At 39.1% G+C, this 25985-nt stretch overlaps 8 protein-coding genes across 8 annotated transcripts; 2 read left to right on the top strand and 6 right to left on the bottom strand.

Annotated features, from left to right (window-relative positions):
- Nucleotides 1-132: 132 nt before the first annotated feature.
- On the bottom strand, nucleotides 133-1191 carry POG1 (Pog1p; the record flags this gene model as incomplete). The annotated part of the gene is made up of 1 exon (XM_018365782.1): nucleotides 133-1191. One exon carries the CDS (start codon nucleotides 1189-1191, stop codon nucleotides 133-135), a length of 1059 nt encoding a protein of 352 aa, XP_018221500.1.
- A 1020-nt stretch (nucleotides 1192-2211) lies between these two features.
- SIM1 (putative glucosidase SIM1) lies at nucleotides 2212-3621 on the bottom strand (the record flags this gene model as incomplete). The annotated part of the gene is made up of 1 exon (XM_018365781.1): nucleotides 2212-3621. The coding sequence occupies one exon, from the start codon at nucleotides 3619-3621 to the stop codon at nucleotides 2212-2214; it is 1410 nt and encodes a 469-aa protein (XP_018221499.1).
- A 1055-nt stretch (nucleotides 3622-4676) lies between these two features.
- On the bottom strand, nucleotides 4677-5573 carry AYR1 (acylglycerone-phosphate reductase; the record flags this gene model as incomplete). Its single annotated transcript, XM_018365780.1, has 1 exon — nucleotides 4677-5573. One exon carries the CDS (start codon nucleotides 5571-5573, stop codon nucleotides 4677-4679), a length of 897 nt encoding a protein of 298 aa, XP_018221498.1.
- Nucleotides 5574-6016: 443 nt separating this feature from the next.
- On the bottom strand, nucleotides 6017-9061 carry KGD1 (alpha-ketoglutarate dehydrogenase KGD1; the record flags this gene model as incomplete). The annotated part of the gene is made up of 1 exon (XM_018365779.1): nucleotides 6017-9061. One exon carries the CDS (start codon nucleotides 9059-9061, stop codon nucleotides 6017-6019), a length of 3045 nt encoding a protein of 1014 aa, XP_018221497.1.
- A 619-nt stretch (nucleotides 9062-9680) lies between these two features.
- Nucleotides 9681-13772, bottom strand: STH1 (RSC chromatin remodeling complex ATPase subunit STH1; the record flags this gene model as incomplete). The annotated part of the gene is made up of 1 exon (XM_018365778.1): nucleotides 9681-13772. One exon carries the CDS (start codon nucleotides 13770-13772, stop codon nucleotides 9681-9683), a length of 4092 nt encoding a protein of 1363 aa, XP_018221496.1.
- A 355-nt stretch (nucleotides 13773-14127) lies between these two features.
- RRT14 (Rrt14p) lies at nucleotides 14128-14748 on the top strand (the record flags this gene model as incomplete). Its single annotated transcript, XM_018365777.1, has 1 exon — nucleotides 14128-14748. The coding sequence occupies one exon, from the start codon at nucleotides 14128-14130 to the stop codon at nucleotides 14746-14748; it is 621 nt and encodes a 206-aa protein (XP_018221495.1).
- Nucleotides 14749-14871: 123 nt separating this feature from the next.
- MET18 (Met18p) lies at nucleotides 14872-17964 on the bottom strand (the record flags this gene model as incomplete). Its single annotated transcript, XM_018365776.1, has 1 exon — nucleotides 14872-17964. One exon carries the CDS (start codon nucleotides 17962-17964, stop codon nucleotides 14872-14874), a length of 3093 nt encoding a protein of 1030 aa, XP_018221494.1.
- Nucleotides 17965-18536: 572 nt separating this feature from the next.
- Nucleotides 18537-25655, top strand: TAO3 (Tao3p; the record flags this gene model as incomplete). The annotated part of the gene is made up of 1 exon (XM_018365775.1): nucleotides 18537-25655. One exon carries the CDS (start codon nucleotides 18537-18539, stop codon nucleotides 25653-25655), a length of 7119 nt encoding a protein of 2372 aa, XP_018221493.1.
- Nucleotides 25656-25985: the final 330 nt, after the last annotated feature.

Here is a 25985-nt window from a genome sequence, read left to right as displayed (position 1 = left end):
ATATATTTTCGGAACTGAAGTAATGTTGGACAAATGCATCGAATGGAGGGGTATAGTTGGGGAATTGGGATAGAATAAAAATAATAATAATAGTAGTAGTAAAGAAGAGCATCTTTCCCTGACGACTACGTATCACGTGGGGGGAGGATGTTTCGGGGTATGAATTAAAAAATTAACGGGTCTTTGAGAGGAACCGTGTTGAGAATTCCGCATGGGTGACCGGAAGTTCGCCATGGAAATGTTGGCGCTTTGTGATCTTCTATGAGTGGAACTTTTTCTTGAAGGGTCGCGTTCATGTGCAGGCTGCGGCTGTTGTGGCTGCTGCTGGCCATATATATTTGCTTGGGGGCCCATATTCATGAGGGGGTGCGCCCTCATATTTTGTTGGTAAAGGCCATGCTGGTTTAAAGAGAGATATTGCGAGCTCATCACGGGTGTCTGGGACTCGGGGTTTGAATTCATCGTGGGCAGCGGGGGTTGCGGTCCCATACCCGGCGGATATAGGTACTGTGGAGGGAGCGCCTGCAATTGTTGTGGGGGTTGCATATATGGGTTCCCCATCCACTGGTTTGCAGGCACCGGCAGCGTGTATGCGCCCGGTTGCTGATGCATTTGTGGGTATCCGACACCCGCATCCACTTCTGATACAGTGGGTATGTCCGATCTATACCTTCTGTGGCCTCGGGGACTGGCCAGTTCGGATGCCCCCGCCTTCCGTTTCTTCGTCATTGTCGGCGACGGTACCGTGAGGTGGTTACTGTTGTCATTGTTGATCTCTCTGCTTATGGTCATGTCAAGAATCTTGTTCAGTGTAGGATCGCTGATGTTGTCGCTCTCCACACATTTATCAATAATCTGGTTTAGTTTGGTGAGATTTGAATCACGTATCTTCTCCAGCTCTTTCGTGTCATTGACCAATCGTATGCTTAGGAACCGGTCCACCAGGTTCGCATCACATACATCTATCTCCTGGATATCGTTAATCCCAAGCTGTTTCAAGAGCTTTATTCGTAGTAGTAAAGACCTCTTAGTTTGTGATGGCCCTGTTGTTCTCCTGCTAACGCTCTCCTCGGCCACACCGGCTACCATTGTAGTGCCAGAAGACGATGAGGAGTGGTGTCCTCCCTCAGCAGCCATTGGCCCTGTCGGTTTCTTTTCTTCTTCGGATTGGTTATGTGGCTCTCGTTCCATAGTAAAGCATCCACTTTTATGTTTGCCTATACTTTCTGTTTTTATATTTTCCAAATGGTCTTGGGCTTCTTCTGGCTCGTGTTGCAACTTTTCCGTTCAAACTGAGTGAAGGAATTTCACGCAATATATTTCCTATTCTATGTAACCTTTAAAACGCGCGATCCTTAAATAATAATAGTATGCGATTTGGTTTTGTATTCTTCCTTAAAAAAAAAGCCTTTTCGAGTTCCTAGTTTTTTTCCCTTTTGTCTTACACGCTTTTCAAATCCTTTCATGCACTTCTGTTTTTTACCAGAATAAGCAACTCACACTCTCTTCCTCTCACAGTTCTTAATTTTTTCAGCTTGTACGAAAAAAAGGAAGATTCTACCAACATCCCCCATTTGAAGAAGTAAATTTCTAAAAATTTTTCTTTTTCACAATCCCCATTCCCTTTTTGATCCACAATTACCTAAAACGGTAGCATTTCGGCGGGTAATGATGGGGAAAAGCCATCTCCGCAGATCCTCCTCCTGCACACTTTCATTGGGAGCTTAGAACGGTACGTGACGGCGAAAGTGCCTTCATGAACGGATTAGGAAAAGTAATGATCCCGTAAACCACACACATTCCCCTTTTGGGAACGCCGTCTGCTGCATTTATACTATTTTTAGCTGTACAGGAAAAACAGCCTACATCAAGAGAAGATCAAAAATGAAGAAGGAAAAAAAATTCTTATATTCTTATGGTATCGGAGTGTATGTGTTTTTTATGTAGATTTACTTAAGCCATTCTGTCTTTGATGTTCTTCCTATCAAAAAAACCTTTTTGTCGAGAGGAAAAGCGAGTCTTTATGAATCTCGGCTCTGTGTAACAGTCTTGTGGGTTGCTTGAATGATGGAAACGCATCCTGGACAAGAATAAAAAAAAAGTGAGTAATATAGATATAGTCAAAAAGAAAGGGAAAAACATATTGATTGGGTACAATGTAAGGTTTTGATGTGTTTCGAAAAGTAAAAAAGGAACGTAAAGCCACCTCGCTTAATTGTACAAGACAAAGTGAGCCTTACCGGAAGTAACAGAAACGGTACAACCATCAGAACCGCCAGAGTAACTGCCATTTTCGTAAACACATTCACCAATGACCTTAGATGAATCATCGGCGGCAACAATTTTGACGTTGTAGTTCAATGCGTCGCCATTGTTTGGGTTAGGGATCAACGATAAGTATGTGATACCGTCAGTCGACCCGGCACCAAAGTTCAATGGAGCCCAGTTACCGATCCCTGAACCTGAAGTACCCCAGATACAGCCATCTTCCACGGAGACGCCCGCGTTGTTAACGTAGTATTGGGCAGATGTCTTCTTACCTTCCCAGGTGAAGTAGGAGTCTTGGTCGACAACAGTCAATGGCAGCGAGCTACCACCTTCAACAAAGGTTGGGATAACCATGTTTTCGGTACCTGGGTAATCGGTTCTGCAAATGGCAACACCTTCGCTCAATTCAGAAACGACGTAGGCGGCTTCAACACCCCATTCACACAAGTAATCGGTGTCAGTGTTTGAACGGTACAAATAGCCATTCTTACACAACAAACCACCGACGGATCTACCATCGGATGGTTGGTTGGATGGCCATTGCGTCTTCGACATACCTGGTTGACAGGAGTAGGAACAGTAAGAACCCTCCTTGCACGAACCGCCAGTGGAAGTGTCGGTGTTTTCTACACCGGACCATCCGCCTTCGCCTATCCAATCAATGGAAATGACACCTTGACCAGATGGGAATTTGTCACAGGAAATGGTACCATCTTTGAATTTTTCGCTTGGACCTGAGAAGTCAGCCAAGTCACCATAGACACTACCACTTCCGGAAGAGGAAGAGGAAGAGGAAGAGGAGGTGGACTGTGGAGCAGAAGACGACGAAGAGGCACTGGAGTGGGCCGCGGATGAAGAAGTGACGGAAGCACTGGATTTGACCGCAGCAGAGGATGATGAAGAAGCAGCAGAAGATGAAGCACTAGCGGACGAAGAAGCGGCAGAAGCGGCAGAGGAAGATGCAGCAGCGGATGAAGATGAAACAGTGTGAGGGGTAGTTGTAGATGGAGTAGCTTGAGGAGAAGCGGTAGATGAGGCAGCAGTAGAGACCTTTTCGTCCTTGGCTACAATAACAGACGAAACAGCGATGGCGGTGGCTGAGCTGGTTGGAGCCAAAACAGAGGTGGTGGTGATGGCGGTGGCGGCAGCAGAAGCAGTAGCGGAAGCAGTTTCAGCAACGCTAGGGGTCACTGTGTTGCCGTCAGAGTCAATAATGACGGTTTCGTAAACATACTTGTAAGCAACGGCTCTCTTGTGTTGGTGTGCATCTTCTTGGTGCACGTCCACGTGTGGGAGAGCAGACACGATAGCACCAGAACTAATCAACGTAGTAACGGCAGTTGAAAATTTCATTATTTCTATGGAGGATAAAGGATCGGATATTAGTTAGTAGAGTGACTTGGTTTTCTATTTTTCTTTGCACACTGCTCCACTTACACAAGTCCTTTGCAAAGCTAGCTGATCAGCATCTTATTTAAGGTGTACACAGCTGTGCTGGGACGGGTTGTATGTATTACGGCCATGCTCTTTCCTCCCGATGTAGATCTGAAAGCATCCTGGGCTGACGCGAAACGCCAAATCTCAACATGCCCCAATCCGGAAGCTTGTCCGGATCGGGAAACCGCGCGTCGAGATTTTCGTGTCGAAACTCGTTTCAGGAGGAACGAACGAAGATGAACCAAAAATAACCATTGGCACGACAAACAATGGTTGCGGAACGTATTGGCGGCGAGAGCAGAGAGTTGGACTGGCGTGGGTAGGGGAGAGCAAGACGAGACATTGCAATGTAGACTTGGAAAGGTGAGTATGACAAAGTTGTGGTGGTTATGGTGGTGGTAACATACTTGAATAGGTTAACTTGGTTTAACTTGTGTTTGGAATTTGTAAAGGAATGTAAGTAGTTGGATAGCACTAAACAGAGCGTATTCTTGTTTGCTAGCTTATTTTGTAAAGGAAGGACTGTAAATAGTTGGAAAGTTTCGAGAGGAACAACGGGATTGTCTCTTTCGATTCGAACGAATGTTGCTATAGCGTGTTATTCAACTGAATGGATATATATATTTGGATATAATGGTTACGTTTGAGGATAGAGAAGAGGAATGCGAACACAACCCCAAAATAATTTTATGCAGTTTATAAATAAACAATAGTGATTTTGAAAAAAAAACAAAAAAAAACAACAGAGAACGATGCGAAAATGAGCGAATTTGCGCACTAGCGCGTTTCAGACGGTGTAGAATAAGAGAATGAGAGAGTGCAACAGGAATTTAGTGCATTGCCGCAATGCGCGTTGAATTGAATTGATGTCAAGCTTAACTTAAACGTTAATATCTTGCCAGCTACTGGCCGACTGGCGCGGGTTACATCTATGTACATATATATTTAGCAATTCATGAGGCTGAAGGCCGCTAATCGTCCTTACTTTTCCTTTGTTTTAACTTCAGAGCATCGTTGACTTTGTCTAGTTTGAACTTCTTAGAGAGTCCCCTTTCCAATACCCAGTAGGGAACAAATAGCACTACTAAACGCATGAGGTTGGCCCACGCACCCCTGTAAACATCCACTGGGTCCTTGCGACTCAAAATGTCCCCGACTAGCTGCTTGGCGTAAGCTTCAGCCGACATGGGCTTGTTGTCTCTGGCCATGGTTTTTCTTGAATCAAAGGCTGCCCTACCTTCGGGAAAATTGTATATGGAAGTTTCAGGTAAGGGTCTTTTGTCATGAATGTCGGTGGCCACACCGCCAGTAATGGCGTTGATGACTCTTACACCAAACGGCTTCAGTTCTAGATGTAACCCACGGGCATATTGGTGGATTGCAGCTTTGGAAGCGGAATAGATACTGCCGAAGGGGAATGTTAGCACCCCAGCAAGAGAACCAGTGAAAACGATAGTTCCTTTACCGTTAACAAGGAACTTCGTCAGTTCACGACACATATTAATATGGCCAAACACATTAACTTTGAAACATTGTTCAACTACAGCATCAGTGGCATCCACTGCGGCAAAAGTACAACTCTGACCGGCATTGTTGTACAGCAAATCCAGTTTACCCTCAGGTAATGTATTTCTTAGAAACCCAGCAAAGGTTACAATCTCTTCCGGCTGAGAGATATCTAGCTTGTAAGGTTTGACGATATCGCTTCCAAATTGCAAGGACAATTGCTCCATTGGCTCTAATCTTCTTGCACAAGCATAGACCATATATCCATTCCTGGCTAGTTCCTTTGTTACCTCGTATCCGATACCACCTGAGGCACCCGTAACGACGGCAATCTTCTTAGGTTGTGATTCTAACTGTGACATATCCCTTGCTATTCTTTTCAAATGCAGAATTGCAGACTATAATCAAACAACATATATAATTTACAAAGCTCCTCCAATTCACCCCTTTTTTATGTATCCACTTTTTTTTTTTTACCGACGAATGAAAAAAAGTTGGACAAGAGACCCCATCGGCACTTTATCGAAGCAGATATTTCTAGTGAATAAATATTAGGTAATATTAAAAGAGAAAAATATATAGAAAATACGATAGAATAAATAACTGTAGAAGCAGATATTAACAAAAATAATCAAAAGAACGTGAGCACATCGTCAAAATTATCTATACATTATTTTTAAGAAGAAACTCTCCCCACAGGTAATAGGCAGCTTCATTTTGAAGATAGCATGCTATTGTACGTTTATATGGTTGTTTTTTATATGTTTTTCATACTTGTTTTTTATTAGGCAATTTGTGGCTGATTTCAGCTTTGTTGGAAAACATCTTTCAAGAAATTATCCTCTTCGACCACATGCAATGCCTTGCTACCTGCGGCAACAGCACCACTTGGGTTTCTACCACAATATCTAACCTTGAAACTTTTATAGTTATCTGTTTCCTTCAGTGTGGTATGTAACCTTGGTTCTGTATATGCCCATGAACCCATGTTCAATGGCTCTTCCTGGCACCAAACGATTTCTTCCAAGTTTGGATAAGAGTTCAAAGAGTCACGTAGTTGAGCGAATGGGAAAGGATGTAGTTCTTCAATCTTTAAGAAAGCAGTGGTTTTATCGCCTAAAGTTTCACGCCTTTTATGCAATGCTGTGTAAACTTGTCCACTCAACAAAACCAATCTCTTGGTTTCTTCTTTTGTGCCAATGCTCTTACCATGTTCAACATCTTCAATTATCCATTGGAATCCACCATCAGAAAACTCAGATAGCGAGGATCTGGCTAGTGGATGACGTAACAATTGCTTAGAGAAGAATAGCGCCAAAGGCTTACGGAACTGACGATGTTGTTGTCTTCTTAAAATATGAAATAAGTTGGCTGGCGTAGTTGGATACACGACTTGGAAATTACAGTCTTGATGTTGTCTTTGTAACTTTTCTTCCGATGGGAAATATCTTGGATCTTCATTGGCTAATTGCAAAAATCTCTCTAATCTACCAGATGAATGTTCGGGACCTTGACCATCGTAACCATGAGGTAATGACAAGACTAACCCAGAACGTTGCTTCCATTTTTGTTCACCACCGGCAATAAATTGATCGATGATGACTTGTGCAGTATTAGCAAAATCACCGAATTGAGCTTCCCACATGACCAGGTAATCTGGAGAAGTTAACGAGTACCCATACTCGAACCCCATGACACCATATTCAGATAACGATGAATTGGCAATTGTGAAATCGGCCTTTTCATTACTCAAAGTACTTAACGGCGTGTAGACGGCTTCAGACTTTTGGTCATGTAAGACAGCATGACGTTGTGAGAATGTACCTCTTTCTACATCTTCACCAGATACTCTGACGTTTTGGCCTTCCAAGACCAAAGATCCAAATGCTAAAGCTTCACCAGTAGCCCAATCAATACCCTCACCAGTTTCAATAGACTTGCCTCTATTTTTCAAAATTCTTTTCAAATTTTTGTGAACTTCGAAGTTTTCAGGCCATGAGGAAAGAACTTTACCTAATTCTTTCAAGGTTTTTTCGGGAATATTGGTTGGTTCATGTGGTAATATTTCAGTGGCTAATTCCTTTGGTGATTTAAATCCTTCCCAAGCAGCAGTTAACCATTCTCTTTGGGATGGAACGTAGTCCTTCGCCTTTTCGAAGGCGTCTTCGAAAAGATTCCATACCCATTTCTTATGTTCGTCAATATCTTTACTGGAAAACGAGCCTTCGTTGATTAGTTTGTCAGTGTAAACATCAATGACGGATTTTTGCTTAGCAATTTTTTGATACATTAATGGTTGAGTGAATGAAGGTTGATCGGTTTCGTTGTGACCATGTTTCCTCCAGCCAACAATATCGATGATGGCGTCAGTGTGGAATTTGTGCCTCCATTCTGCGGCTAAATTGAAAATAAATGTCACGGCTTCCACGTCATTGGCGTTAACATGGAAAATTGGAGCATCTATGGCCTTGGCTAAATCTGACGGATATGGAGTAGATCTTGCGAATCTTGGATCTGTAGTAAACCCGATTTGGTTGTTTGTGATAATATGAATGGTACCACCTGTAGAGTATTCTGGTAAAGTCAAAAATCCCATAGTTTCATAAACAACACCTTGACCCGCAAACGCAGCATCACCGTGTAGCAAAACACCTAGGGCCTTTGTCTTTTCTTTCAAATCATTCTTTGCGTGTAATAAAGCTCTTGTTCTACCAAGAACAACCGGATCTTCAGATTCTAAATGGGATGGATTAGCCACCAAGGATAAGTTAACGTACTTACCTGAGGTGGTGGGTCTTTGATAGTTCATACCCAAGTGGTACTTAACATCACCTGATCCTTCAATATCATCACGAGCGCTGGAACCTTTGAATTCAGAGAATATAGATTCGTTTGGTTTACGTACCACGTTGGATAAGACGTTTAGTCTACCACGGTGAGCCATACCTAAAACAACATCCTCCACTCCTAATTCAACAGAACGATCAATCAGAGTTTTAATACCTGGAACAACACTTTCTAGACCTTCTAAACCGAATCTCTTATCATTTGGAAATTTTGTAGATAAGAATGATTCAAATGAAGTGGACCAAGTTAATCTGTCCAAGATTTGTCTCTTTTGGTCTACAGTATATTGATACGGGTCAGGGATTTCAATTCTCTCTCTTAACCATTCACACTTTTGTTTAGATGGAATGTGGGTATATTGTACACCATAAGAAGAGCAGTATAGCTTTTCCAAGTGATCAACGATTTCTTTCAAAGTCATTTTGGGTCTCCCGCCGGTGGCAAATCTTGGTAAGATACCAGGCCCCAAATTAATTTCTTTTTCGAGATCTTGTTTGCTGAAACCGTAGTAGTCTAGGGTTAACTCTGGTGGAACAGGATTACTTTTATTACTACCGAATGAGATCCCTAGAGGATCTATATGAGCTTTCAAATGACCTCTTACTTGATAAGCTCTACATAACAATTGCACCTTTAAATGTATCGAAACGTTTTCATCCAGAGAACCACTCATTGCGGTCCCTAAAGGAGCGGCCTCAGTACCTTGAGTAAAGTTGGTAATACTAGGAGGGGCCTGGAAAGCGCTTGCAGCTGGTATCTTCGGATTTGACATGTTCTTGAAATATGCGTTCCAAGAGACATGGACCGAAGATGGGTCCTTTTGCCAAGCTTGGTACATTTCATCGATATAAGTCGCATTTGAAGTCGATAGAAAATTATCTGTACCAGTAGTAGCCAATCTTCTTCTAGCGGTCCTCACGGTTGATGCATTTTTCAGGATGGAGGTTTTTAACAGTCTTCTAGAAGTGTACCGGCATGATGGCGAAGACACTAATCTTAGCATGTTGATAAAAGCTTGGTGTTTCCTAAGAAAAAATTTTTCGTCGTGTTTTCTCTTGACGAAACTATAATGTCTGGATGATTAGCAGAAAAAGAATAATGGTTAACAATAATCTCTCCTGTTGGCTTCCTGTCTGTACTTAATTTGCTACAAATGTATAAAAGGAACAAATTGAGGAAAAAGAAGCAAACAAAATATTATGCTTTTAAATAACACACGGCCTAGTCAAAGTATAAATAGCGCACGCCCAATGAATCTGCACAGTTACACGTCAATCGGAGATCCTTATACGTCCTGATTCCCTTATTCCCTTGCCAATCATACATGTGTAATGCCTCTTTCTCATTTGCAGAGGCCCCTTCCTTAGCCCCGGAACCGCAAACGGTCGAAGATAACTGGTCCACCCCGGGCGGGTGATGGATTTGCGCTACTAAAAGCAAGGATGATAAGCAAGGCGGTATTAACTATGCCTCTATATCTTACTTGTTTCTATTGATTTTATTGATTTTATTGTTACATTGTTATATATTTGTTTCACACACGCACAGAAAAGACTGTATGGTATGAACAGTATTTAAGGGAGAACGGTTATATACATAAAAAAATCTCGTCGCAATGAAGTCTAGGGCGAGTTTTCTTTGAACCATTCATCGGTAAACTCATTCAGCTTGTCGGCGTCAATGTAAACCCAGGATCCCTCTTCGTTGTAAAATCTTGCGTTGTCAAACATCGTTTTTAAGGCTTGTTTTACATCGTCCAAAGTCTTATACGTGCCGTTTTTGCAGTTCTTCAATATAATGTCGATGGCCAAGGGTTTTTCGATGACCTTGAAGTAATCTGGATAGTCGCGTCTTGATGGAAGTTTTTCGAAAATGGAAATTCTTGGGTGGGAATCTACTTCGTCCAACTGTTCACGCATCATTTCTACTAGTTTTTCCACCAAAGGGAACAGTCCAAGAGGCTTGGGTTTAGCTTTCATTTTTTTGGCTGGAGCTTTCTTTACAGGTGATTTTTCCTCTGATTTCCCCTCTGGTTTCTCCTCTGGTTGGCTGGTATCATTATTGTCCATCGCAGGCGTCTTCTTTAACTTAATCTTGACTGTCAACTTAGGTTTCTTTCTCCTAGATTCTGATCCACCTATAATCTCAACGGAGTTATTCTTTAGTTCTTCTTCTGCCTTTGGACTCTCATTTTCTTGGGGACGATAGTCTTCTTCTAAGTTTTCTTTACCTTCCCCTGAAATAACTGCGATGGTTCTTTTCCTTCTAGTTGTGCGACGTTTGGACGTGGAAACTACCGGTTCCTTATCAATAGCAGTGTCCACATCCACAGCCGTAATCGAGCTATTGATATCTGTGAGTTGAGACTCGGGTGCTTCAGGTGTATTTTCAAGAGTTTCTATTTCGTTTTCTTTTGTGTTATTTTGACGTAACTTCCTCTTTTCACGAGCTTCGCGCCTTTTCTTGATGGCGTCCTCCAGCGACATATTGTCGTCTTCCACTGCCTCTAAAAATTGTTCTTCAGTCAAACCGTCATCGTAATAAACCCTCTTCTTCTGTCTAATTCTCCCCAGCGGTTCGGAATCCTCCTTTTTGAAATGTTCTTCGATATTTTCTCTAAACACCTTAGGTAGTTCGTCCAACTGAATTAATCTTGGAGGTGGGACTCTGAGTCCATGAGCTTTGGCGTTCACCCTTTCTTGATTCATTCTTTCTTTATCAATTTTGTCAAATAATATTTTCTCATCGGCGCTCCTGGCTAAAGTAACATTCAATTCGTCATCATCTAACTCAGCCTTGTCATCATCGTCCCTATTTGTTTCACTTTCGATCAATCTTCTTAAAAATGCCTCTTGTTCCTCTGCAGTGGATTTGTTATCGAACTTACCTGCTTGAATAACTTTACCGTCAATGTCCAATTTCTGCATGGCTCTTTCCAAAATAACTTCCTCCACAGAATCCGTAGTAATTAACCTTAGAATTCTAACTTCGTTTTTTTGACCAATTCTATGAGCTCTATCTTGAGCTTGTAAATCTTGATGTGGATTCCAATCTGTGTCAAAAATAATGACTGTATCAGCAGTTTGTAAATTTAGACCCAAGCCACCTGCTCTTGTAGATAAAAGGAAACAAAAATAGTCCGAATTTGGGGCATTGAAGGCATTTAGCATTTCTGTTCTTTCTTCGGTCTTTGTACTACCGTCTAATCTCATATACTTCAAATCTTTCATTCTCAGAAAATCTTCCATAATATCCATAACTTGTGTCATTTGGAAAAACATCAGTACTCTGTGGCCTGAGGCTTTGAATTTCGGTAGGACTCTGTCTAACAATTCAAATTTACCGGCAACTCTATAAAGTAGATCACCGTTACCTCTTGAAGGGTTTACAACGCCCTCTACCTCATCAAACACGAACGGATGGTTACAAATTTTCCTTAGTTGCATGATTTTATTGTTCAACCCTTTGATACCACACTTAGTGGCACCTTCCGTCCCCGCACCAACAAATAACGCATTGTGTTTTAACATTTGTTCATATAGTTGTTGTTGCAAACCGGAAAGTTTACACTTAATAACTTTTTCTACCTTATCAGGCAAATCCTTTTCCACTTCTTTCTTCAGACGACGTAACAAAAATGGTCTTAACACCTTATGCAGTCTTCTGATAATCAACAATGTTTCTTCTTCAGTTAATTCCAGTTTTTCTTGAGTACCAGTATTGGCAAAAGGAGTATTAAACCAATCTTCAAAAGTCTTGGCAGAGTTGAAGACTTTGGGCAAGACGAAGTTTAATAATGCCCATAATTCTGGCAGATTGTTTTGTAAAGGGGTACCCGTTAAAATCAATCTATTTCTAGTACGATAATAATGAGAAATTGTGTGAGACAATTTGGAATTGGCATTTTTCATTCTATGACCTTCGTCAATGATCATATGGGCCCAATCGTGTTTGGCCAAAAGGGATTTGTCTTTGATAATATACTCATAAGTTGTTAATAGAACATCGAAGTTCCCAATCCTAATTTGGTGTTGTAAAGTATGTCTTTGATTTGGTGTGCCTTTATAAATGATGGTGTTTAAACTTGGTGCCCATTTCTCAAATTCCAATGTCCAGTTGGTTATCGTGGATAGAGGTACAATGACCAAGAAAGGTCCTGTATCTTTCTTAGCTTCATAAAGGTACGTTATTAGAGAAATAGATTGAATGGTCTTACCTAAACCCATTTCATCCGCTAAAATACCATTTAAATGATTATTGTACAAAGAGACCATCCATTCTAAACCACGTATTTGATACTCCTTTAAAGAGCCACCAACAAGAATGGTAGGTTGTTTATCGACTTTCTCTTTGATTCTATGAGCCACTTCATAATAATCAGTTTTTTCTCTTTCTTCATCAGTGATTGGTTGAACTTCTTCACCGCTGAGTATCCTCGCTTCATTTTGTTGTACTCTGACGGCTTGTGATAAAGAATCCAGAAAAGAATTTGTTTGCCTTAATAACTGTGTGATTCTGGTATCTTTAGTTTGATCTAACAATTTCAAATAAGCTTCCTCGTCATTGGATTTCAAAGCAGCCAAACGTTGCTTAGCAGTTCTTTCCATTCTTTTCTGTTCATCTTTCTCCATTTGATTGTGTAATGAAGCACCTAATCTACCGAATTGAAAACAACGTTCTTGACGAGACCATTGTTCTGATTGTCTTTCTTTAATAAAATCAATAATGTTGTTTATTTTTTGTGAGTGCAAATTACGTTCTTTTTTCCTTTTCTCTAGCAGTTGTTGTCTCTCTAATTCTTCTGCTAAGCGAACGGTTTGAGGAACAATCACTTTACTTCTAATTTGAACGGATCTTTGGGCAGCTGCCGTAAAGGGAGAATCACGTAAATACGGAATGTTGTGATGTGCCTGACTAGCAACATTATTGATTAATTTTTGTCTGATAGATTTTTGCTTGGTCAAAAGCTTCAAGCTCTTCAATTCCAAAAGAGCTTTGATCTTGAAAGTATCCATTCTGGAGGATAAATCGTCTTTTGTGATAAACTCCAAACAGTCGTCTAATGAGTACGTACCCAAATTGGCAGGTAACCTTTCCAATTCGCTGATTCTGTTGGATATACGGGCAGAAATAGTTATTTCGGTTTCTGGATCGCCCAATACGGTCTTCGCAGTATTCGAAAATTTTGATTCCAAACCCAAACTTTTGGCCTTTGCATTAAAATCCATTGAAATCTTTATTGGCTTCTTCCCAGAGAAATCCGCCTCTTCTACTGCAGTTTCATCACTATCAATATCTGATAAGTCTAACAAATAGTCGGGGATGTCTGTATCTTTCTCCAGTAATTGTAATGCAACCAAATGCTTCTGAAGTAGACCTTCTTTGTAGTTAAATCCTTCATCGATGCTCTTCCTCAAAGTGTCTAGTTTAGTCTCGTAAATATCTTGGTCACGTGATATAACTCTTAATGTGTCCTCTATGGCCGCCATTTCCAACCTGTTCTCTTTGGGGTGGTTCTGAATGGCCCTGTACCGATACAGCAGCTGCTCTAGTTGGGAACTACTCTTAGGTTTGGGAATTATAATCTTTGGCAGTTCCTCCGACTCTAGCTTCCCGTTTGTCTCAGAGGCTGCAGCGACCGCAGCCAAGGCCGCGACCGTTGTGGGCGTGTTATTCATCACCGCGCTCATCGACGCAGACTGTTCCTGAAGCATTCCGGCTTGTCGAACGTTTGTTGCGTAGTTATGTTGTTGTCCACCAAAATAGCCGCTGACTACCTTTGTTTTTCTCTATATCCTTTTTCCTCTCAAGTTTCGTTTTCGTTATTGATAAACTTTTCTCTTTTCGCTGCCAAATTGGTGTCTTTTTTTTTGCCACGCGGCGGGTATCCTCATGAGCACGTGGCTATGGCACGTGATTGGGATACCCGCTTTGAAAAAAATTTGCGATGAGCTTGTATGAGGAATATAGAAATAATAGTAGCACAGTGGTAGTAGAAGCGTTGAGAAAAGATGCTGTAATTCATAAGTAAGGGAAACAACGTGGTTTCAACTCCCCGACTGTCCTAATATGTCATTCTCCCTTAGTGAAGCGTCAGAATTCCAAGCAACTTCTGCTGTTAATGGGCTGCTGTTGAGTCTTTTGCCCGGCGTTCCTAAAGTCAGAGCTAATGGTGGTAAGAAAAGGGTGAATAATGGATCTAAAGCTCAGTTGATCGATAGAAACTTGAAGAAAAGAGTGGAGTTACAAAATCGAGATGTTCATAAAATCAAGAAAAGATCCAAACTAGCCAAAAAGAAACAGGTCAAGGTACATAAGCACGATAAAGAGCGACTAGAGCAACTGGCGAAGTATCAGGTGTTGAGGAAGCATCAAGAAGAAGGTACTTTGACTGAGCATGAAAGGAAGTATTTGAATAAACTAATCAGAAGGAACTCACAAAATTTAAGGTCGTGGGATTTAGAAGATGAAGTACGAGATGAGCTTGATGATATCCAGCAATACATCTTAAAACAAACAGTCTCGACCATGAAGGCGGACAGAAGTCAAAGAAGAAGGTCTAAGAAGAAGCAGTTTAAAGAAGACATTAAACAGAGCGATTCTGCTAGAGACCATAGGTACCCAGGTTTGACACCGGGATTGGCCCCTGTAGGATTAAGTGACGAGGAGGACTCCAGCGAAGAAGACTAAATAGAAGAGAGAAAAATACAATTTACTTTTCTTTAGACTACAAATATAAAATTATATGAATATACTATACGTACGAAGGTTTTTCACATCTGACCAAAATCAAACTTATCGAAATGCACCTGTTCATTCGAATGGAACTTGACCCAATTCAAAATAAACTTGTCTTGTATCAATGCATTGCTTTCTTACAATTCTTTTCTTATCAGATAAAACCGGCACTAGCCCGCTTATCACTTCATCCTGATAAGTTAGGCAATAATTTAATGGGACCACAATGGTAATCATTTGCAACAGTTGCAAGGCTATCAACCTGACATTAACATTATTATATTTTTGCGGAAGAACAAGGGATAACAATAATGGAACTATTGTACTTATGTGCTCTGTAATTAGTTTATGATGCTTATCCGTAGTGTCTTTTAAGGTTTCTAAAGCGGATACTCTTACTTCAGAATCAGGCATATCCAAAGCTTGCAATAAAAGTGGAAACAAATCGCTAATGAACGGACCCACTAACTGGCTTGGAGTGTGTTTCAATACTAGCGATAACGCAGTCAGGTAATTGCATTTAACGTTCATATCCACAGTAGTTTTGTAGTTATTGACTAGAGTCTGGAAAATATCACCGAAAAATTTCTGTTTGTACAATATTTTAACATTATTATTCCAATTGATTCCTTTGAATTTCTGTAGGGAACTAATGTTAACAACAAATATTTCAAATAGTCTTGCCACAAATGAACCAATTTCTTCATTAGACAATAAACCGATAAATTTATTAGCCGTTTCGGAGGATTTTGAAGAGTTTTGCATTACTAGGCCTTTGCTCAACCATATCATTATTTCTAGATTGATCAGTGATAGATCATTCCAATCTAATAATTCTATTACGTTCTTTTCGGGRACATATTTATTCGATAAGACTAATAGCAGTTCCAAATATCCTAATTTCTCGGTTTCTGTCATTATTGAGCCATGTGTTCTCAATAGTTGAATGGTTTCAGTAAGAATATTTAACTTTTGAGGAAATATACAGGTCTTGTTCATGGCAGACAAGATTTTGACATATGGAATAATCAGCAAAGTTGGTGCATTTAATATTTTTATATTTCCTTCGGAAATGAAAATGCTGTTGTACTTGTCCAGTTCTTCTTGATGTATTCCTTGTGGCAATTTCAGATTAATAAAGAATAAGACATTCGATAACAAGGTCAAATTGTAATTGTCATCCCTAACGGCAGAGTTTTGGGTGATTATCTCAAATAACTTGGGCTCAATGGCTCTTTTGAGCGAGAGAGCATCTTCCTCCTTGATAACATTGCCATTTTGATTATTATTAAAAAGAGAATAGATAGTTGAAATTAACAAAAAGCAGTATTCTTTGGATTTGGAAATTTTAGCCACAGTATTCAAATTGGTTGCTAGGGAGCTAATACTTTCTTTAACCAAAATATGCCTCGAGGTGGTGAAATCGAGTATGATTTTTAAAATTGTTTCAATCTGAATATTTTCTTCATCATTTACACGAATATTTTCGCCAAAATAATCAGGTAATAAATCTAATAGTCTTTTCAATGATATTTCAAAAACTAAACTTTCATAAATCTCGCTGATCGTTTTCAACCCTTCCAAGCAGGCATAATATATGTTTTTATTACTATCAGTTAATACTGTTTCTGTGAAATATTGAATTATTAACGAAACCTCCTCTTTTGTCAAAAATCCCCTCATCTTAATCATTTTTGTAAACTGGATTACAGAAAGTGTTCTCACAGTTACCTCCGACTTGGAGCTACCGGTCAATGCCATGCTTAAAATCATAATTATCTCATCCTTGTATTCATCCAGTTTATTATTTGGTACTGACTTTTCGGGGAGATCTGTAGATATTTTTCCAAATAGCTCAATATATGAGTCAAAAAAGAATGACAAGTTCATAATTAACAGTTTTAACTTGGCAGTTTCTGATGTGTTATTCAAAAATAACGGGAAGGTGGAGGAAATTACCTCATTGAATATTTCTAATTTCCCGCTACCAATGGCAGACAAAATCTGACAGGTTTGCTTTAAGTCTTTTTCATATCTAAAGTTCGGTTTTAGTTCGTCTAAGATATGATTGAAGAACTTCTCAAACGATACTTTGTCAAAATCGTATAGTTGCAGTCCCATCAAACTAACAATTTTCAAACAAGCTTCGTAATTAGTATATTCGCCCATGTCATTCGATTTCTCCTGATTATGTAGATTTAGTAGAGTGTTTTCGCCTCCTTCGCTGTTCTGCATAATTTCAAATTTCAAAGCATTCCAAAGTAGCTTCCAGTTTTCTAATATAGAAGAACCACCAAATTTTCTAATGCATTCCAATAGTGTTAAAAGCGTATCATTTTTCACCAATGGTGAAGAAGCAGTAAGCTTGTCAAGTAGGTTGCTATATGCATCCTCGGCAAATAATGGTGTTGCAACAATGGCGGATCTCAACGCGGCTTTCAAATCTTGATTGGAAATTTTATAAGGATCATGCTTTGGTGGTTTGAAAGTGATTGGGAAATAGCAAAACAAAACATCAAAAAGGTCTTCTTTGAAATTCGCCACGTTCTGTAAGTTGGAAGTGATAGACTGGTTCAATGCAAATGATAGTAATAAGTTCTTAGGATCTTTCTCACCGTTGGCGATATGAAGAAACGTTTCGATAAATAAATCGTTGATCCGTTTAACTTGTCCAATCGACGACGCGTTGACGAAGAATCTATCAAATATGTTTTTTAGAACCTCAAAAGGCAAGAGTCTAACGGACGCCAGATGCTGGCCTTGTTGGTAATTGTCTAGCAATAGCCTTAAAAGTTGGGTTATCTCGTTAATGGAGACAAACTTCATTAGGGCTAACGCAGCAAACCCTTCTAATACCTCTTTTACAAGTGCTTGGTCATCGAATTTAGATTGATAAAACTGGAAAATCACTGAACATTCATTCTTTGACAAATGGTCTTTAGGGATCTTGACCAAAATAGTGGATAAACACGTCAAAGCATTCTTTCTTTCTAATTCATTTTCTGAAAGTAAATACTCCTTCAGCGCAACGACAACTTCCAACAATTTTGTTGATCTGTGAACTATGGACTCTGTGACCACAGTAGCCGTGTCGTTTGCTTTAGAATCATCGATATTCAGATTGGCCATAAAGGTAACGATGGCGGAATTTAGCTCATCTGGTGTCATTATAGGCCTTGGTTTTATCTCCGAGTTTGTTTTTTTTCGTCGTTGATCTTGTTCAATGGAGGGTGTCACAATCAGGACTAGACAACGAACAATATGCCGACTACTCTGCTCATCAAATGTATAAGATCATATAAATCACCTTGATGACTAAACTAAAATTTCAATATTTGAAAAACTCCACCTCGTTACCCGCGTTAAAGTATTTTTGGCCTTTTCCTAAAAACATATAAAAAATGACACAATTAACACCTAAGATATCAATTCCAGATTAATGGCAGACTCCATGTTATTCTGTAAGACCGAGTATGCTGTTGCAAGTCTTCAAAGGCCATCACTATCGCTTGCATTGCAAATTAGTGTGTGATTATATCACTACGCACGACGCGACAGCCACACAGGAAAATACATATAGAACTATAAAGAAGTGAGATAAAGGATTCCATCATTGAAGGGGGGAATCAAACGTGTATTTGGATCGTCATAATAGCCCAAAGTTGCGCAAAGTGTGGTGGTACTGACAGACTATTGCAATTCATTTTGGTACTGGTTTTTTTAATCTAAAATACGTTAAAATGGCTTCGAAATTCACTTTTCCACCTCAGAGGGATCATGGTACCGGTTTCACTTTCCCACCGACAAATGCAGTAGAAAAGTCCAACAGTGGTAACCAGATATCGATAGATATTGATCCTTCGAGCCAAGAGCATTCAGTGGAAATAAGTCAAGTCCCTCAAGATCCACCTCATTTGCACCAATTCCTTACCAATGCACCCACTATTGATATTCCACCTCCTATTGATATTTCAGAGGGAACCCCATTAAGTGAGCAATTACTTTTTCAGCATCAACAGGAAGTAAAGGACCAGGTTTCCCTAGAGCCCTTTATTGCGCAGCAAGACAACCATAAGGATATTTCAGTGAGAATAACCGAACAACAAGAGCAGCCGAGCATGCAAGAGTCAACACCCACGGATATTGCAACAAAATCTGTGGCGGAAGATTATGTAGCTAACCTAAGACAGCAAATGGCCACTGATTGGAAAAGTCCATCTGAATATGCTCTTCATATACTTTTCACAAAGTTTATTCGATATGCGGAAAATAAATTAAATACGTGTCTGCAGCAACTAGTCGTGATGGAACCTGCAATCGTAGAAATTCTAGGGGAAGGAATTGATCCCAGTTTTGATGAAATTATAAGATCCTTAGGTCACATAGCAAAAAAAAAGCCAAAACCCGTTATTGATGCAATGATGTTTTGGAGGAAGACAAAATCAGAAGCTGCAAATTCAGCTTCAGAGGAAGTGGAAAAACTAATAAAAGATTACGAGTTTGAAAAAGTGCACCCTACTCAGTTTATGACGAACAGGCGGTTATCAAGATCCTCCAGTAATACAACTTCCAAATATAAGCATAATGCCAGCATAAATGGCCTTCCTAACATGAAAAGGCATGCGTCATCGTCTGTAAACAACAAAGTTCCATTACTCAAGACTAGCAGTGGCAGTAACAGTACTATTTCAGGCCCATCCATAGCAAACTCGCAGCTGAAAAGCCTAGAGAACGCTATTGACTTGGCCAAGGAAGAAGCTTTCTTAGCGGACAGGAAATCTTTAATCAGCATATACATTCTTTGCAGAGTACTAAACGAAATTGTCAAGCAAGCACCCCATAACGAAGAAGAAGATTTATCCGATAAGCTAGAAGAAATTGTTTTCACTCAGTTGAAAACTACAGATCCACTTTCTATTTCGTCTAGCTTGATCAAATCCTCGAACTGGAATTCATTTGCAGAACTTTTAGGGTCCATGTCTGAAAAGAAATTCTTGTCAGTTAGTGATCGTTTTATAGCCGATCTAGAAATAATTCCTACGTATATCCCTCCGGAATTAGAGCCAAGTACACACTTGTTAATTCTTGGCATGAGATACCTGAAATTAAAGAACTATCCGCTAGAGAAATTTGAAGAGAGTGCAGATTTTATGAAAAGTTTGTCAAAATTTTTTGCAAAAACTGAAAATTTCCCTGTTTGTCTAGCTTACGCTGAAGTCACAAACCAATTATTACTACCATTAGCTGGTTCGTTGACCGCGGAAGTAAATCATCCCACATGGGTAGAAGCAATGTCCACTCTACTGAATACTGCTAAAAGACTGCAGGCCGATAATAAGTATTGGGTAAGCGGATTCAAACTAACAGTTTCTATTTTATGTGCCTCACCGCCAGATTTATTTTCCAAGAAATGGTTATCATTATTGGAGGCAAACGCATCGAAAGTTAAGTCTAAAAGTTTGAATGAAAGAACCATTTTTGCAGTTGGTTTATCAAGATTAGTTTGGGTTTATCTGTATAGATGTCCGGAGACTTTGAATAACACTACAAGAACACTTACAAAACTTTTACAACTGTACTTGAACACGAGAAAAAAGGAAAATTGGATAACCGGCGATTTTGGACTTTTAAATCCCTTAACAGATGCACTGATATCGATTGGGTTTTTGCACCCAAACTTTTTAATGGAGCAAGCCTTGATTCCTTTGATACGACAATCTTTCAATGGTTCCAATCTGGAAAATGCGAACTATGAAAAACTAATATTAACCATAAATACATATAAAGGTTTGTTAGTTACTAAGGAAAGGCCGAAGTTTCCCGAAGACGATAATAGATTTTACGAATTGAACCTAAACAACATTACTGTAAACCAGATTCAAGAAGCATCCTCCATAAACCATAACGAAATATCGGATTATTTTTATAAATTGTTCCTTCTACTAGATTCTAGCATTGGCTCTGAAGTCTGGTCTCCTGAAAATCAGCATCAAAAGCAATCATCGAATACATTCAGTCCGTTTACTTTTAGCTTTTCCAATGACAACGATTCAAGTAAAAATAAGTCATTCTATGTTATATTGTTTGGTACCATTATTGAAGCTATACCTTGCTGTCTCTCTATTTCACGAAATATTCCATATAAATCTACGATCGAAATCTTATCAAGGAACGCCGTCCATTCAGAGACAATAATTTCCTCGAGCAGTCAAAACGCACTAAGGGCATTAGCTGCTAAAAAGAATCCATACACCCTAATTACCTGGTTTGCGAAATATTCGTTTGATTTTGACGAAAAGACACAATCAAGCTATAACATGTCATATTTGTCATCGAAAGAATACAACAGGCTATTAATGCTTTACGTTGAGCTCCTAGAATCCTGGCTGGAGGAGTTTCAATCATCTAACAAAGAAGAAAATAAGAAAGAAACTGGATTAGATGGAATTCGTTTGTTACCAGTCGATCCAGAACAAGAAGAAACTAATGAAACAGAAAAACTGGAATGGAAAAATACAGTAACCGTTATCGAGGAAGTGGAAGGGAACGGTTTATTTTTCCTCTGCTCGCACGACGCAAGAATCCGTAGGTTAGGTGTGCAGATATTGAGAATTATTTTCAAATTTGACGAGGCCATGATGGAAAAAACTGAGAAATTATCTAATGGACATTCGAGGTCATCATCTCATTTCGCAGCGGACCGTGGTACAAGGCTTATTGATTTATTGAATGAATGTAACACTACAGCCCTAATTAATCCACACAAGGCAACGTTAAGTGCGGTTGAAAAAACAAGATTCAACCGGCTAAACTCTAAATATAAGAAGGGACTACTTATTAAACTGGCAGAATCAGAGTATGGGGTAGACGCTGCATTATGGCAAAGGGCCTTTCCTAAATTATTGGCACTGGTTTTTAAGACATGTCCTATGGCCATGGCATTATGCCGATCTATCGTTTGCATAAGGTTGGTTCAAGTACATGAAATCATTCTGCGCGTAGCAAATGACGTCGATTTTAAACCCAAGAATGTTCTACCGGAAACAATTGTAAACCAATGGAAACTCTATTTAATTGCAGCATGTACTTCATTAACGTCCACGTTTGACCAAAAATTGCATATTCCCTCTAATATTCCTCAACATGGAAGGAAAAAGAGCCAACAAATTTTTACTGTTCAGCATCAGAAGATCAAATCTGCGAAATCAATCTTCAAAATGGTTCTTCCTTTATTGAATGCGAAATACGTTATGATTAGGGACGCCATTATAACAGGATTAAGTTCAATGAATATCAACATCTTCAAAGCATACGTAGAAGCCATCGATGTATTCTTAATGGCCTGGAAGGAGGGAAGTTCCAATAATCAAATTAGAGTTGAGATGTTCCATATTGTGACGATTTTATCACCATATTTGAAGGCTGATATGATATTTAATGATGAATGGATACTTCGGAAACTATCTGAGTTTTTACAAAAAACAAAACAGTTTCTTGAAAAGGATTCCGTACAAATCTCTTATGAATACCAATCACTGCGAAGCTATTTCGCAGGCCTTATACTAAGTTATTATATGGCAGTAAGGGAACACCCGCAAATAGACCAATTATTCCCTTTTCAAGCCCGTGCCTCTTGTTTCAATTATTTGAAAGAGTGGTGCGGTTATGGTGATTATGAACCGATATCTGAAGAGAGATATGCCATAATGATCAAAAATACTGAAAATGGCAGAGATAGAACCGCGATCACTACTGGAATAGAGTTCCAAAAAAATAGACTTCAAATGATCGTATTAGAGACTATGGTCGCTTTATGTTCAGACCCAATAACGCAAACTTTGGATGATGATTTAGAATTACCCATTGTAATTTCTTTTGATACTGAAGATTTACTTGCCTGGATTGAAGCATTATTCAACTCAGATAACACAACCGTTAGAAACCTTGGGGTGCGTGCTTTAGAGAATTTACTGGAGAAAAACAGGGAAAACTCTAAACTTTTTAAAGACGTTGCATTCCAGTGTGTTTCGCACCATTCTCATTCTTCGGTAGCTGTCTTATATTACACTACACTCTGTAAATCCGTGTTGAAATTGGATGACTTAGTTTTAGATGAAGACGAATTAGTTTCTTTGGGTTTGTATGGGCTGGTGGCTGATAAGGAAGATACCAGAACATATGCCGTTGATTTACTTTCAGCCGTTGAAACCAAGTTGCATAACTCTTCTTATACTAAGGTATTCAAAGAAAGGCTTGCAAACTCTTCAAAGACTGTGTATAAATCAACTGCAAAGGAAATCTCTAGTATCTTTGCCGAGCTGCTATCCCAAGACTTATGTTTGAGAATATTTTCTAGCTTGGTTAGAATACTAGATTTGTTCCCTTTTGAGATAAAAAGAGATTTGTTAGTGCTCATGGTACCCTGGGTGAACAAATTTACATTAAAATCGGTAGAAGAGCTCGATACCTTTATGGTTTTGAATAATTTATTTTTCATCACCATCGATCTTAACGATTCTTTACCAAACGAAGTGGAGCAGCTCTGGATTTCGCTAGGCAAGGGTAATTCCTTTCAAAACATACACGTATCATTGGAATACATTATAAACTCTTCAATGAACCATTGTAATCCATTATTTGTTCAATATGCGAGAGATATCGTCTTGTATTTGGCAAATATTCCTGGCGGTATTGGACTACTTGATACATTGTTGAATAATTTAGAACCCAAATGCATGGTTCCTTCAACCAAGCATACGTTCATTGAGCCCATGAACAATAATAAGTACTCTTTTTTGGGGAATATTTGGGAACGTTTGAATTACAACGGAAAAAGAATTATCTTCTCGAAGGCGCAGCTTTCAATAGTTTTTTTGGTAAATTTGCTAACGAACCTGAGTGAATCTGTCAAGGCAAAAATCCCATTACTCTTACATATGTCCATTTGTTTACTAGACCATTATGTTCCCCTCATTCATGAAAGCGCATGTAAAATTGCGTCTACATTAATATTTGGATTGGCACCAACCCATGAAAAGTCTGAGGAAACCGTCAAGCTGCTAAGAAATAAGCATGTCCTGTGGTCATATGACAATTTGATGAAAAAAGGCGCTAGATCACCTAAAACTATGGATTTACTGATCAGGAACATTATCGCTATATTTTCAGAATTGGAGGAATTTCAAGTAACCTGGCAAAGAATCGCCTTAAAATGGGCTACTACTTGCTCAGTAAGGCATATAGCGTGCAGGTCTTTTCAAGTTTTCAGATCGTTATTAACATTCTTGGATCAAGAAATGTTGCGTGATATGCTTCATAGACTCTCAAACACTATATCAGATGGAAATGTTGATATACAAGGATTTGCCATGCAAATTTTGATGACTTTAAATGCGATAATGGCGGAACTTGATCCAACCAATTTAATCAGTTTCCCACAGTTGTTCTGGTCCATCACGGCATGCTTAAGCAGTATACACGAGCAGGAATTCATTGAAGTTTTATCATGTTTGAGCAAATTCATTTCCAAGATCGATTTGGATTCGCCGGATACTGTGCAATGTTTGGTTGCCATTTTCCCTTCGAATTGGGAAGGTCGGTTTGATGGTTTACAGCAGATAGTCATGACTGGATTGCGATCTTCGAATTCCTTGGAAATTACATGGAAATTTTTGGATAAGTTAAATTTGTTGAAGGATAGTCGAATTATAGCAAATACAGACTCTAGGCTATTGTTTGCATTGATTGCAAATCTTCCAAGATTTTTGAACGCAATGGACCGTAAAGATTTTACGGCCATCCAGGTTGCCGCAGATTCTTTAATTGAGCTAGCAAACGCGTACGAGCAACCTTCATTATCCCGCTTGATTGATTCTTTGGCAAAGAATAAATTCAGGTCAAAAAAGGATTTCATGAGTCAAGTAGTAAGTTTTATATCAAGGAACTATTTCCCCCTATATTCTGCTCAAACTTTGGTATTTTTATTAGGACTTTTGTTTAATAAAACAGGATGGATTAGAGTTCAAACTTTAGAAATCTTGAAATATGTTTTCCCTTTGATTGATTTAAGAAGGCCAGAGTTCATTGGAGTGGGAGCTGATTTAATTTCTCCTTTGCTGAGATTACTTTTTACTGAGTACGAAGCAAAGGCTTTAGAAGTCTTGGATTGCGTACCAAACGTTTCTGGGAGCAAGATGGACAAGGACGTACTAAGAATAACGATGGGCAATAAAGATGTTAAGGATAGCGATAACGCTACTACTACGTTGTTTGGTTTGCCTGAAGACAGTGGTTGGTCTGTTCCTATGCCAACAATGACTGCGGCTACAACAAGACACAACGTTCACGCAGTGTTTATGACATGTGGCACAAGCAAATCAGATGAAATCTCTGCTCATGGATCGGATGATATGGATGCAATTATAGAGTTTCATGCGGATGGTGACTACGAACTTGGTAGGATGGATACGATTGTAGAATTTCATGCGGATGGTGATTACGATCTTGGAAGAATGGATACGAATGATTCCATTTCTGTCACAGAAGAAAAGGATGCTTCGTTAAGTCATATGTGGGCAGAATTGGATAATTTGGATAGCTTTTTTACAAAAGATACAAATGTACCAAATATTTCCTCTAAGATGGACATGGGAATTCCTCACGGACGTTCAGACTCAATCGAAACAACTCGTACTGATCAAACATTTTCCTTTGAATCTGCTCCACAGCTGTACGATAAAAAAGTCTCTGTTATATTGAACAGGAGCTTGTCAAGAACGCCGTCTAATGTTTCATTCAAGACACATTTGGCTGATTCGTTTGCAGTAAAAATAAATAGAAGTGGAAAACCCAGAATATAATTCAAATTGTTTTGTTAACTTTGTTGTTAAGTTTGACTTGGCGTAAGAAACGTATATAAAGACCATTTGAAGTTTTCATGAATATGTAGGAAGACCACACAACACTAATATCAAATAGTTGGCATACTGCTATATATCTGCTATTATTTACGATTTTCTCTCGATCTTTCGAATTCAACATTCAAGACAGGTGAATATTTCGGCATAAGGAAACACCAATAAATAATAATTAAAAAAAGTGACCTCAAAAGGCAGCATTTTTCCATTCAGAACCAATAATAAATACTATTATTATTATTATTATTATTATTATTATTATTATTATTATTA

This window comes from Saccharomyces eubayanus, chromosome IX, assembly GCF_001298625.1.
Source record: "Saccharomyces eubayanus strain FM1318 chromosome IX, whole genome shotgun sequence".
Taxonomy (NCBI): domain Eukaryota; kingdom Fungi; phylum Ascomycota; class Saccharomycetes; order Saccharomycetales; family Saccharomycetaceae; genus Saccharomyces; species Saccharomyces eubayanus.
This window is presented reverse-complemented; position numbering and strand designations above follow the sequence as displayed.